This window comes from Montipora capricornis, chromosome 11 (genome assembly GCF_036669925.1).
Source record: "Montipora capricornis isolate CH-2021 chromosome 11, ASM3666992v2, whole genome shotgun sequence".
In the NCBI taxonomy this organism is placed as follows: Eukaryota; Metazoa; Cnidaria; class Anthozoa; order Scleractinia; family Acroporidae; genus Montipora; species Montipora capricornis.
Window position 1 is genome coordinate 29,212,950 of NC_090893.1, and position 15,000 is coordinate 29,227,949.

Sequence of the window (15,000 nt, forward strand, 5' to 3'; positions counted from 1 at the left end):
CCCACACCAGATTCATCAGGCTGATTACCAGTAGATTCAGGTAAAAAATTTTGGCCTACTTTAATTACCAGTTTCCTTTGTTTCCTTTTTCTCTGATAATAAGTGTATTATTCATGGCCAGTAGTTGGTTTTTAATTAAATTAACTACATTGTAATAACAATTTAATTTTGACCAGAAGCAAGGACATGGAAGTGTAATTACCTTAATTGCAGTTTTTGGTAGAGAAACCAAAATAACTACATTGAAGGTCAAAGGTCCTTTTACCCAAGTATGTTACTGCATTTCTCTTCAGACCGTATTAACACAGTACGTTTTATGTCTTGAAAATAGACACTCCATCTAATTACTTGCAGAAATGGTCACTCGTATGAAACTGCTCTGTTGCTGTCTGTTTTCCTTGGGATGTTTGGAATTGACAGATTTTATCTTGGCTATCCTGCGATAGGTAGGACTTACTTACATCCTTCTGTAACAAGAATTTAATAACAAAATGAAAAGGTTGAGTATGTTTACCCCACAGATATTCACCAAACATAGTTTCTCTTCTAAGTTTTATTCGTACTAATAATTATTATTATTATCAATCATTCAGCTTGGTCCTGCAAATACCATAGCTATCAAGCCAATTGACAAAGACCTGTATGGGTATTTACAATGCTGATATGCATATTTTGACCAAAATCATTATTAATGTATGAACTGACATTGGTTGTTCAAAGGACCTTTATATTAAAAGCACTTATATCCCTTCTAACCCCACAAAAAATTGTAAAACAAACATTTGCCTATTCATTGTTTAAAAAAACCACTTTTTTCTATTGTTAGTTGTAGTGTCATACAAAAAAGCAAATTCTCTTAAAATACTTTTTTTACTTTTTATAAGTTCTACATGTATGTTTTTCCTACATTTATATGCACCCATTGAACAGTTTTTTCACACTTCAAGTAGATGCGTAGTGCACATTAATTAATTTTCGTAAACAAATGTTTATTGCAGTTTGCAAAGAACCTTGAACTTTTCCCCTTTTTTGCAGGGTTATTGAAGTTTTGCACTCTTGGATTTTTCTTTGTATTTCATCTTGTAGACATTGTTTTAATTGCAACACAGGTGAAGTTTTTACTTTTAAGTTGTAATAGTGGTGGTACTTAACCCTTGGAATACTAGTGGAAGGAAATTCTGGTAAGCAAAGGTGAAATGTGTTACTATGCGTTGCAGTTCAAGTCAAAGACCCACATTTCACCCTTGCTTACCATATAGTCTCCAGTAGCTTCGTGTTTAGAGCATCACCGTCCCACTAGACGCAGGGTCGTGTTTTCAAACCAGGGCCTAAAAAATCTATGGAAATCGGTGATCGGAAAATCAATCGATTTAATCGAAATGGTTAATTAATTGGCATCTATTGGCAAACTTCATTGAGTGTCAGCGATTGGCGTTCCTGTTAGTAATCCATGAAAATAATTATTGTTGTTATTTAATTGATTGATTCTCATTAATTATTGATGACATTGATAATCGATGTCAATCGACAATGAAAAAAACTTGCACTATCGATTGTCCATCGATTATCAATATCAATCTATTACTTGATATTGATTGCCATCAATTGTCATCGATTGTCGTCAATCATCGATTGTTCAGACCCTGTTCAAATCCCATGTGGAGCTCGGATTTTTTCTGAATTTCCAATGGATACAATTTTCAACAACATTTAACTCATTCCATGCAGCATTCCAATGATATTTGCAGGGGTTTCAATAAGAGCTGGTCATCGGTGGTGTACCGCTGCCTGTAAGGCCTCTTATCATCGTCTGTTTAGACTGTGCACGTGCTCTCGTTTCTGCAGCCGCCAATACCAAAATCGCCATCAGTTTGTGGAAAAAGTTATTGAAACCCCTGTAGTTGGGGAGTTACTGCTTGTTCAAGGCTCAAAAGGGTGCATTTATATTACCATCAGCATTTGAATGCACATTTAAAGACCCCTTCGATCGTACATGTATACTAGCACCCTGACTTATGTCATATTTATAGTTGCAACTTGTGTCATATTTCCAGGTGGTTGGACCCGCCGATGGATCTGCATATATTATTGATTATTATGGCCCAAGATTATCACGCATCACGAAAAATGAGTACACGTATTACAAACCTGACGAATAATTAATTCTAGAGAAAATCCATAGCGTTGTCTTGGACAACCATTCTCTATGAGGAGGGTTGTCATGGCAAGAAAATTGTGTGCGATACAATCTATTTCAAGAGCAGGGAAAGTGTCAGTGAATTTTGTAGCAAGCCAGGAAAAGTGTACTTTGAATTTGTAACATAGCTTCGTGCACGAGAATCCACACTCTTCGCGTGTTAGTACAGTGTACTTGGAGTCTGGTTCCTGGTCGCGACTCTTTAATGGCCCACGCTGGCCCACGCTTCTTCAAACTTTGTGACATTATGCGTGCCCTTCACGTGGTTTTCAAGATCAGCACGTACCACAATACACACTCATTGGTGCATTATTAGTTCAATCCACACGTAACGCGCACGAATGTGATTGGACCGGCGCGTTCAACCCAATTCCAAGAGAAACTTGTATGGAGAGCCGTGTAAAGTGATGTAATTATTTTATTAAGTTTTCCTCAAAGCTATTTTTTTGTAAATAAAGTGTAAGGCCCTGTAGATAGTATTCATCCGTCGCCTTCTTTTGGGCAGTGGGAAATAGACTCTAGTTGCAAAAGGAACTTCTTATTTGCTCGTGTAATTAACACTAATGATCCCACAGGCATGAGTTTTTCCCTTCATATTTAACAATTTCTTTAAAATTAATTTTTATGCTTAAGGAAAACCAAAAATCTAACTGAAAATTGAAGGCTAAGAATCTTGTAAAAACACTTTTATTCGGTAAAAAAGCTGAAATAAAAGTTTCCACTGATCCAGGATTGGTAGCTACTTGTAAATCGGGGTTTGAACAACTCGGCCCAAGCCCCCGTTCGATAACTTTTTTAGCTCGAAAACTCATAGGTCATTTCAAAAATACCTTAATGACCGGGACACACTAGGCGATAAGTCGCTGCGACACGTCGCGGGGACAAGTCGCCGCAACAAATCGCCTTGTGTGACACGGTTAATTTCATGAAAATCATTGTCGCTGCGGCAGAATTTTGTAGCTGTGATCAGTCGCACGAATTCAAACCAGTTTGAATTTCGTGCGACTTATCGCAGCGACAAAATTAGCGTTGTCGCATCGCGTGTACACTTCCGGCAACCAGTCGCTGCGACAAAATGTAAATGAACCATTGAGAGAGCGTTATATGGTCAGCCATATTGAATTAGAAAACTAGATCACATTCCCCCTCATACGAGATCACTGCGTGTGCACCGAACAGGCGTCGTGTCGCAGTGACTTGTTTTGCAAGTAGTACACATGGAGCAACTTGTCGCAGAGACATGTCGCTGCGACTTGTCGTCTAGTGTGTCCCGGCCTTAAAGGCCTTAAATTTGGGGGGACAAACAAATAGTATTATGGTATTTTCCGAAGTGGCCTATTGATCCCAGGGAAATTTCAAAATCGGGGTTTTAGTTTAATGGAAAGTACCTCGCTCTGGTCTCTGAAATTCACAGCTGTAAAATTAGATTTGTCTCTAACCATAACTTTAAATTTATAGGCCAAGGGTAAGCAAGTAACTATGGTTCTTCCACTGTTTCTTTCACTGCGTCAGGGATATGGTGGAATTAAAAATACTTTCTCTTACCCAATTCTATAAACAGTACAAGCTTATCCCCTGAGCCGGAATTTTTTTGACTCTTTTTATTATGATCCTTCCATTTTTTTATTCTTTATTATCGTACGTAAAAGCGAAGCAGTTTCCTAACGTTATGTGGATTTTTTAGAATTATCACCTTTATTTCTTCTGCTCCATCTCCACTATAACTTAACCTGACATCGACTAACTCGAAAGCTAAAGCCCCCTTTGGCCAACGGCACGTTTTGAATTTTCTTTTCCTTGTATGCATTTTATTTTGTTGTAAAGTTACGTAAAGGGATCTTTTATTCTTTGGGGTGTTATTCCTATAAATATAATAAAAATAAAATCAATGAAAATTACGATCGAAGGGCTCCAAAGTATCATTGTGACAATATTGCACCGCGTGTATTTCTGACCAATTAGATTTCGTATTGGTGGGATTGTTAACCCTTTCATTCCACGATCAAAACGTTCATTCTTCCAACTGAGCACCATAAATTTCTTTGCTGGATAGTCTTGAGTATTTGGTGTGTTATGTCAAGATCACATCTCTTCAGCTGATAATTGTCATTCTCAATATCTGTCTTAGACTTACATATCGATCACTTCTGGGAATCCATGGGTTAAGATTAATGTCCCAATGGAAATGTTGATGGTGTTATCTTTCGAACAAAAACAAGCGTGAAAGCTGCGCCTCTAAAAGAAACAAAAATGCTTTTAATTAATTGTGCACGTAACAATCCGGCCCTTGCATTGGTATTAGTTTTTTTTTTAAGGTTCAAAATTACAGCGTGACAATTGCGCTTGAATTTCTTTAACTAAAGTATTCCTTTGGCGATGGTCGACTTCAGTGCTAGAAAACTCCTGTCACATTAGCTCTGTCAATCGGCGAAGCAAGCCCTTCTCCTCCTACAAGCGCGTTTTGCATCACGGCTGGACCTTTTGCAAAATGCAACCGAATCGGTCTTCTGCGACGAACGAAAACGGACTGAAATCCTCCGTGATGAATGGTATTCCAAGTGGGTCTATGGGCGTCTTATTGCCTGTTTGTCTTTTAGCAATTTTTCTGTCGTGCGTTGTATGCGCATACAGCTGGCAAAGTGCAAGAGAGCGAAGAATGGATTTCGAGGATAACCGAAAGAAAAAACGGGCTATTTATGAGTTCGACAGTGGTTGTGCATTGAAGAATTACAAGTCAATTCACAAGGTGAGTCTTGGACAAAATTTTTGTTCGTTCTTGTTCCTGATAGTACCTGGTTTTTTGGAAATGGTCTCTTTCGGTACAATGTACGGATTGTGTTTGTATGCGTGCAAGTGTCCACAACAGTGGAGAGATCTGTCATCCCGTTTACGTGAAACGGGAAACGACATGCATTTTTCGTAAAATTCTCTGTTCTATCATGCCGCACTCCTTTGAAAAGTGGCTGGTTATCTGGAGCGAAATTCTCCGTATTCTTAAGTGTCTCTTGTTTGGAAGAGTTCGATATCTCCGATATCTGTATTTACCAAGAAATGAGCCGTGTGAGTAAAAACACGTTGCTAACTCTCTTAACTTGCTACTATGATCAAAAATCACTTCCATTTTTTCTTCAAATTTTAAAAGTGCTATTACTTATAACCTGACTGGCAAAATCTTGAGCTTTGATTTTTATCCAAAAGCTGTTTACTTTGAGTGCAAGTTTTGGATTTCACGGTCCACCATTGCTCACGTTCCAAACTGACCGGTTGGATCTAGCGAAAGTGACGTCATTTACAAGCTTAAGTAATGGTCCGGCTAAGAAGCAGGCAGCCCAGCGGCAAAAGTACTTAGAAGCTGCTGCTCCAATCGAGGCATCTGATTGGCTAATATCGGAAAATGTCGAAAAAAGATGAGAAAAAAATGAAAAAAAAGCCTTTTTTGGATTTCTTCTTCCCCATGCCCTTGATCTCTGTCTCTCGGCCAAATTTGGGCATTGTTCTATGCGCCATTCGCCAATCGGCAAATGGCGCATAGAATCTTGACGATATTTACAAACATAGTTTTTGAAGGCATAATGATTTGTTCTACGAAACAGAATCTAATTTTTTAGACGGCAAGTCGATTACATTTTTCATTGAAATTCAAATTTCGCGCTTTTAGCTGCTTACACCAATGGGAACAGCCGAACTTAATTTGATTAAAAATGTTGGCACATTTTAACTAACCGACGCTATTGCCGCGGGCTATTGTTTTTCTGCCTGCTTCTTAGCCGGACCATTACTTAATACTTCAGCGTCTAAACGCAGCTTATTACATATGCAGTACACGAGTTTTAAAGTCTGAAAGCCCGAAACTCCCGTGCTGCATATTAATTTACCCGCGTACACACGCATTGCATTCTTAAAGTGCTACTATGACCAAAAATAACCATTTTTCTTTGCATTTCAAAACTACGTTACCTAAACCGTAAGTGAACTATGTTTTATGCCTTGATTTAAAAAAGATACCAGTTGATTTTAACTGGAATTTTTCCATTTAATGGTCCGCCATTACTAACTTCAAAATCTCTAGGGAAAAACGACGTCAAAGACTCAATAGTTTCAGCTGTAGTTTAACAATGCAATGCGTTTGTACTCGGCTGGATTAATTAATATGCAGCACAGGAGTTTCGGGCTTTCAGACTTAAAAACTCGTGTTTTGCATTTATAATAAGCTGCGTTTACACGCTGAAATTTTATGCTAGTGAGTCAATGACGTCAGTTTTCCCTAGATCCAGTCTTCTGAGTCAGTTTTGAAGGTGAGTTGGCTGACCGTGAAATGCAAAACTTACACTCAAAAGTGAACAGCCTTTGGGTAAAAATCAAAGCTCAAAATTTTGCCAGTCAAGTATTAAGCATCACACTTTAAAAATCTGATGAAAAAAAAGGAAGTGATTAATATGTCATAGCAGCACTTTAAACGATTGAGTCTAGATCCACCTCTCGCAATACTTTAAAGTCAGTAATGGTGGACCATTAAATAGGAAAATTCCAGTTAAAATAAACATATTTCTTCTTTAAATGAAGGCTTAAACTTGGGTCTCTTAGTGTTTAGTTATCACAGTTTTGAAATCATCCAAAGAAAAGTAAAAATTGATTGTTTTTGGTCATAGTAGCACTTAAAATGTTTCAGTTTTCTTTTACTTAAAACAAACGCCGTCTATGCCAGTACCATTCCTCAGTTGACAGTTAAAATAATCGAAAAATCAGACCAATAATGCGAATGTTTTTTTTTCTTTTTTTTTGGAAAGTTGTTGATTTCGTCGTTGTAATATGAGATGCGCTGAAGTTTAGTTATTGATACCGTTGTTTTAGCGATTAACAAACGCCCAGACTGCGATGCACGCGGCACGTGCGTAAGAAAATATCATGCGCAAGCGCAAAAATCACGCAAGTGCATGCTGGCCGCGTTGCTTGATAACTTGTATCCCTCATAACTTCTTTGGCTGTTGTTCCACCTTAAGTAATGGTCCGGCTAAGAAGCAGGCAGCCCAGCGGCAAAAGTACTTAGAAGCTGCTGCTCCAATCGAGGCATCTGATTGGCTAATATCGGAAAATGTCGAAAAAAGATGAGAAAAAAATGAAAAAAAAGCCTTTTTTGGATTTCTTCTTCCCCATGCCCTTGATCTCTGTCTCTCGGCCAAATTTGGGCATTGTTCTATGCGCCATTCGCCAATCGGCAAATGGCGCATAGAATCTTGACGATATTTACAAACATAGTTTTTGAAGGCATAATGATTTGTTCTACGAAACAGAATCTAATTTTTTAGACGGCAAGTCGATTACATTTTTCATTGAAATTCAAATTTCGCGCTTTTAGCTGCTTACACCAATGGGAACAGCCGAACTTAATTTGATTAAAATGTTGGCACATTTTAACTAACCGACGCTATTGCCGCGGGCTATTGTTTTTCTGCCTGCTTCTTAGCCGGACCATTACTTAAAATTGAAATGAACGGGCCTTAAAGGTATTGACCTGAGTTTTAGGGCCATAATTTTGTTCAAAACGATAAGTAATTATGACATCTGCATCCACCTAGAGCAAGACCCGACCTTATCCCTGGAAAACGTCAACAAGAATGAAGGACCCGCCTGATTTAAACAACAACGTTGCATTTGTTATCCCAACTTTCTTTGACATCCAACGTGGATCGGGCCGTTGCTGCGACGACAGTTTATGGCCCACTGGATTCGTGGAACATCCTTCAGGACTCCCTAAGAAGTCCATCCTTAAGAGGTCCTCCGGTCTTAACACGAGTAGTCGGACCACAAGCGATCTGTTAGGTAATAAGTTAATCATACCAAGCTTTCGAATGCGAAGCAGGGGAGAGGAGAGGGGTATTTAGTGCACGCAGGAGAGCCGAGACTGTCGCACCTAATGGGCCCTTCGCACGAAACTGTCACATGGTATAAAATCTGCCCTGCTGGATGGCAAGCTACGCACTGCAGCTGGGACATCCAAAACAAAGAAAAGTCACGCCCTTGGCTGGTTGAAATCGTTTTGTTTTGGAGGCTGTTGTATTCCTTTTCCATCCAGCATGGCGGATTTTTTACCATGTGACAGTATCATACAAAGAGCCCATTCTTTTCAAAACCTTAAGAGACAAGTTTGGCGCGTAACGGTAAGAACAATCGCTTTTCAACCAGGGAGAAGGGATGGCACAGTGGTGAGAGCACTCGCCTCCCACCAATGTGAACCGGGATCGAGTCACATGAGGATTGAGTTTGTTGGTTCTCTACTCTGATCAACGTCATTCCCAGATACCGGTCGATTTCAACTTCAAAAACAGCTGTGGTTACACTAGCCCTTTTACCCATGGGTAAATAGCATTTGCCCACGGACAAGGACGTTTTTGTGTGTAACCGCTTTCCCTTGACCAAATCTTTCATGGATACATCAAAAAGAACAAAAGAACTTTTCATGATAGTTCCTTAACTGAAAAGTACGGTTTATCTGTTCCCTGAGGTGGCTTGGAAAATCATAAAGCAGAACTAGTTTGCAAGGTCAGTGAACTCGTATCTAATTATATTTTACCCTGAGGGGAATCTCTTACTGTGTAACCGCATCCCCAAGGGCAAATACATGTTAATTTGCCCCCTGAGCATCCCATAATGTCTTTCGAAACAATAGAAATCAAAATGGCAGCCGTATCTGCAAAAGGGTCTATAAAGTTCTGTAAAGTCGTGAGAAGGTAATAATAAGTAATAAATGCCTCAGTATAGGTCATGACTGATTATTAGGAAAAAAACTTACTGAAGCCCCCTTGGGAGGTGCTTCTAAAAATTGAAATGGGCTCCTGAAGGGCGTGCAATGCATTGTGGGAAGGGTGCGACTCATAAGACACCTCTTTTAACCCCCCCCCCCCCCCTCTCCCCCCAAAAAAAATTGCATGGGCATTGTTTTCGATTTCTCTTAGGACATCTTCATGTCCCAGGAGAAATCATAGAGCAACGATTATGCAAAATTTTAGGGGGTAAACAAGATGTATTATGTAAGAGCTGTGCAAGCGGATCCAACATTGTCGCGCTACGCTTCAGCTATCACGAAACAAATGAAATCTTTGGAGTTGTTTGTCAACAATGTTGCTTCCTTTTTGCTCGAGCTTTTCTTGCAAACATTCTTTCCCATTTTCTTAAGTTATCTTTTTTGCAGAAGCCGAGATTCGTTTTACTCGGAAGTCTCTTGAATGCCAAAGCTAATCTTTTCAATATAATTCTACCAGGATTATCCTTCTCATCTGAGACTGAAATCAACTTGAGCATTCCATCATCGTGGTCAGCGGATACTACCCCTAAAGGCTGCCTCGTTGGCTATAACACAGAGAACGAAGACTCGGGGCTGCACATTGAAATGGACGTCATTAATGAAGATCAATGTCACGTGATAGACCATCCCGGTGGAGGAGAAGTCCTTTGTGTCCAGACTTTGAATGGGTCTTTATTGGAATATTGGGTTTGAAATTAAATACTATTACTATTCGAGGCATAAATGTATTGCAAAGGTTTCAGTAAAATAAAATTTGCGCAGGTTTACCATATGTGTGAAAATGGCATTGCAAGAATGATCAAACGGGAAAATAGAGGCCTGTGAACAGTCTATTCTTACTCTAAGAATATTCCGTTGAAGTAAACCTACCCCCATCCCCCACCCCCCCCCCCCCAAAACACACACACACACAATTACTTCCGTTATTAAATAAATTTTCGCATTGTCCGGGGCTCTTTCAGTGGCAGACAAATTGACAAATATTTCTGCTAATTGTACTTTTCGCCTAGGTTTTCACTGAAGTACCTGGGGTTAGCCAGAGTTATGACGTCATTTTTTTGTATTGTTATCCGACTTGTTGTTACAATGTGAAATTTTCGTATGACAGTCTACAAGTCGTTTTGTGGTCAAATCGTAAGAAGTCACAATAAAAAAAAAACGATTTTTTGTTAAGAAAGTTGCCGAAAAATTCGTCAAAACAACAATTCTCGTATAATTTTCTTGGACCTTTCTTCTGTTTTTAACCACTCGAAGAGACGATGGAGTACCTGGCTCATATTTCTTTGAAACCCACTGAAAAAGTCAAATAAATGTAGCCGTACAATTGGGCCTATACGACCTGGAGTTCATGCAGGACTGTTAGCCATGTGATGATGTGAAACCCAATTAAAAAACATCCTCGGTCCCCTGATACTGATATTTAACAATTATTCGCCGAAGGCGACGTTAACATTGGTGAATATTTACCGAGACCCTAGTTAATCGAGGGACTGGTTATGAAATCTTAGAACTTTCAAAAGCGAGAACAATGTTGTTGCAATCGATGTTGAATTGACCGTGACCCTGCACAATCTTTTTTTTTGGCTTCGCACGGGTTCGCAAATTAGTTGCGCATGATTTAATCGAAGGATTTGATTGGTTATCTTCTCGAAAAATGGTGTGTTTTGTGCAGGGTCAAGGCCAAAAATACGGACAAAAACATGAAACAAAGGAACTTGTCAAGTTTCATAACCATCTCCATGCATTAACTATGCCGAGACATAGTCGAGGTAAATATTATACACTTATTGTATAGTCCAGAGGGAAACAGTTAGTTTTGTTTCCCCGAGAGTCCTGATGTTTCCCGAGACGAAGTTTAATAAGTCAAGGGAGGGACCAGATATTATTTAAATGCTTTGTTATATAAATTACTTAGACTTTTCCTTCAACAATTGCAGCAAAACATCCGGAGCGGGCAACAACAGCGGAATTGTACCCCGGATTTGATCAGCGACACGTGACCAAGAATCAACCAATGAAAGTGCTCGTTTTCTTGAGTGAAAGTCTAGGTATATGACAGTCCCCAACATTCACTTCGCCTGAGGCGAATAATTGTTTTAATTCATATAATTTTCAGCAGTGAATATCAGGAAAGTGCAAAACAATGTGCTAAAACACGATAAAAAGGCACGAAAAAAGCTTGCTTAGCTTAGCAGCCGTCCCTCCAAATGTTATAATAGGGAGCTTTAGCAAAGACGACGGCTACAGCAACGAAAACGTCAGTCCAAAGTATAACTTAGCGCTGTCGCAAGTATTTCGCGATTAATCCGTCTTGTTCACATTGTACAATACAGGCAAACTATCCTGTAACTGGATGGATACGAACGGTTTTAAAGTCAGAACTGAAAATGACTTTTTCATTGTTATATGCTCACGGTGTCATAAAAACCTAAAATTTAGTGATTTCACGTTGTTGTTTTGTAGAGTACGGCAAAGAAATGCACCGAAATTCGTGTTGCACGTGCAGCACGAGCATTTTTCCTTTTTCAACCAATAATGTTCTTGCTTTGTGGAGTTGCCGTAGCCGTATCCGTCGTCTTTGCTAAAGCTCCCTTTTTATCGGGTAGCGCGGTGAATATAACACCAAATTCTTATATTCACCGCTGAAAATGATACTAATGACCAATATTAGCGACCTTAAGATTCGAGAACGGGGACGACTATCAGTACGAGTTCTCAGTTGTGAGCATGCGCATTTCGAAAACTTTCCTTCTTTAAACGTAATGCGCGTGCCCAGTACAGAAAACTCGTACTTTTGGTCGCTCTCACGGTATTCCAATCTGAAGATCGCTATTCAGCCAGGGTAAGTTTCACCTCTTGCAGTGCACCCGTTTTTCTTTGAGTCCTAATTCTTAAGGGAGATTTCTGTGTAAAAGAAAAGGGGGAGCAAATAACCAAGAACGCGAAGAGAGACTTGAGAGCCGGAACGCCCCTAAAGCGGTTTATATGATGCCGCAGGAAGGCACAGAGGATTTGACCACACAGGAGAATTACCCAGTCCCTTGCGAAAAATTATTACCAGGCCTTTGATTGGAAGGCCAGGGTACACAGCTTTGTTGTGAACAACTGAAAAGACGGTGGAGTTCCTTTAAAAGTGATGTCCATATGAATCAAAACAGTATCTTTTTATCCAGATAAGACATGCCTGGTAGGGGGAGGGGATTCACTTCCAAGGATTATCAAGCACCGCTTAGAAAACCAGGCGAAAAGCTTGAAACTGCAGTCGCACAAAACGATGGCGCGCAAAAACCTGCTTCCGCCTCTAATGAAAGTGAAAAAGGTGGGACAGTGTTTTCCATTAATATACTTGAAATGTTCTCTTGGTCTTGTCGTTAAAGCTGCGTTATTAATTTTTTTAGCTTTGCAAAATTTGTATCTGCCACACATGCTCCAATGTTCGGAATATTCTTCAACACAAATACAACTTACAAGTTTTAGTGGACTTTAAATACATAAGGTCTTACCTGTAGACGAAACAGTTAGCATCCTAGCGTTATTGCTGTTGGATGGGGTAAGGGATGATATCGAGAATTATCATCGTTATCTTCCGAAGCTGAAGTCTGTGTTGAATAACAAAAGTCCGTGATTTGACAATTAACAATAAATATGATGCGAAATCCGAATGCTGCAGATGTACGTGTGTCAGGATAATTTATACCACACAAGGTTAATAGTGTTTTGGTGTCCGCACATTTCTGATTGGCTAGCTCAGAGCAAACAGAGAACAACAAAATGGCTTCCCGTCTTACTTCATTTACTGAGGAGCAACTTGGCTATTATTATTATTATTATTATTATTATTATTATTATTATTATTATTATGTATGGGTTATTGACCAAGCGTGAGGTCAAGATGACTGGATATTGGCCAAGTTCTTTTTTTGCGTGTTTATGGACCGAGACGAAGTCGAGGTCCATAAACACGCAAAAAAAGAACGAGGCCAATATCCAGTCATCTTGACCGAACAATCTTGGTCAATAAAGGATTTATTATATGACTTAAAACACCAAAAAATGATCTTTGATCTTGCGGGACCAAGCGAGAAATCCCGAGCGGGCAGTATCGCTCCATCTTGCCCGCTCGGGTAGCTAATCAGAGCGCGCGGTTTGGTTCATCTTGCCCGCTCACGGAGCTAGTCATATAATAATATTATTATTATTAAACTTGTGTGGTATATACAAAAACAATAATAATTAGTTAAGTTACACAAGTGATGATTGAATAACAATAATAATAATAATAATAATAATAATAATAATAACAACAACAATAATAATAATAATACTTTGTTTACCCTCGGATTTCAGAGTAGCTAGTTAACAATTATTCCATGAGCACGTGTTGGATATGAGATGATAGATAGCTGATGAGGCGCATAGCGCCGAGTTGGCTATAATCATCTCATATCCAACAAGCGCGAGTGGAATAATTGTTTCATTAAAAAAGACCCCAAAATATAGAAAACTAGACTACAATAAAAGTAAAAAGGCCCAAAAAATCATGCATATGCTTGCCATGTATGTAGATCAAGGTATAATGTCTCATAACCCATGATGGCTTAGCCAATCAAAGCTATCGAATTGCATTATCCAATGATCCAGTTTTTAATAATGGCTAATATCTCCGAGCATTTAACATATACAATTGTTAAGAACCCCAACTGGCAGGAGGCAAACCAGTTGGCTATATTACAAGTGCGCCAGGAAGTTGAACCAGGGACTACCTGAAACGAATTCAATGAGGGGTCAGAATGCAGTCTTGAACCCAGGATCTCTGGATTTTGACGCACTTGAGGTAATTATTATGTGATAATCACCTAAGCAGTTTTTTTTCAAAATGGCTGCAAGCTGTTTTGTGGAGGTGACAAAGGAAGAAATTAATTGTTTTAAAGAAAATGCGTATTTTTCAAATAATCACCTATGTATAGTATTGTACTAAAACAAATCACCTTAGGCTTTGTGAATATCTGTGAATAAAAACCTGGACTTCCTCTCAGTTTTTAATCAGCTTGCCTTCAGCAAATAGTAATTATTGTTTTTGAATTCGGGCTTTACTGATATTGTTGCTATGTTTTGTTTTGAACAGAGGAGCCTTCTATAAACCCAGCCAGTGCTTCAAATGTCAAACACCCTCAACTTTCTGAGGAAAAACCAGCTGAAGAAGGATCAGGGCAAGATGCTTCTACAGAGCAAAACATTGAAAGCACAGTTACAGATTTGTCTGAAGCAACAGAAAAAGATGAACCTCCTGCTAGTTCATATAAAGAGGAAGATTTGGCGGTTCGAGAAGTGGAAATTGAAACAACAGTGAAGGACGAAGCCACAGCTGCAGAGGAATCGAGGCCAGATGATTCCGTAGTACAAAACACTCAAATATCAAATACAGATACCTCTGAAGCAACGGAAAAAGCTTTGGAAGGTGCAAATTTTGCAAAAAAGGAAGACTTGAATGTTGGAAAAACTCAAATTGAAACAACTGTGCCAGGTGAAGATACAGCTACAGAACCCACTGACCAAGCGACCTCTTTGTCACCTTTTGCTGCAGAGTTTGTTCCCAAATCTTCATTCAGTCTGCAATCTGCAGTTGATGCCGCCGAGTTTGTTCCTGGGGCTTTTTCTCACCAGAGTGAAAGACCTGCACTTCTTCGACAAAAGAGTGATAAACCCGAGAACGAGCTAATGAACTGTGTCAAAGATGTTTTATTTGGTTTGATGCAAAGCCCTGGAGAGTTGTACTTTTATTTTACCACTTTGGTAAAGATGTTGAAAAAGTGGTTGAGTTCCCTAGAGTCTCTGAAAGAAGTTGTGGATCTTATCTTTGAATACGTAAGCACAAATTTTAATTATTCGAAGTGGGAAAAAAGTTGTTCATGAAAGGTTTCATTTTTATGTCTACACATTGCCAAGGTGGAGGCCTAGTCTTCTTGTGGCGAGCTTGTCAAATTCTCAGGGTTCTCAATTG

At 39.2% G+C, this 15,000-nt stretch overlaps 1 protein-coding gene and 1 pseudogene across 1 annotated transcript in view; both read left to right on the plus strand.

Moving 5' to 3' along the window:
- Nucleotides 1–2,927, plus strand: part of LOC138022786 (TM2 domain-containing protein biscotti-like) — a 7,304-nt gene extending 4,377 nt beyond the window's left edge. Inside the window, exons 4-6 of the mRNA XM_068869740.1 lie at nt 355–446; nt 1,036–1,109; nt 2,055–2,927. Of these exons, the coding sequence (XP_068725841.1) occupies nt 355–446; nt 1,036–1,109; nt 2,055–2,159 (271 nt within the window). The 3' untranslated portion in view covers nt 2,160–2,927. The remainder of the gene's footprint in view (nt 1–354; nt 447–1,035; nt 1,110–2,054) is intronic.
- Nucleotides 2,928–12,092: 9,165 nt separating this feature from the next.
- Nucleotides 12,093–15,000, plus strand: part of LOC138023307 (CBP80/20-dependent translation initiation factor-like) — a 10,023-nt pseudogene continuing 7,115 nt past the window's right edge.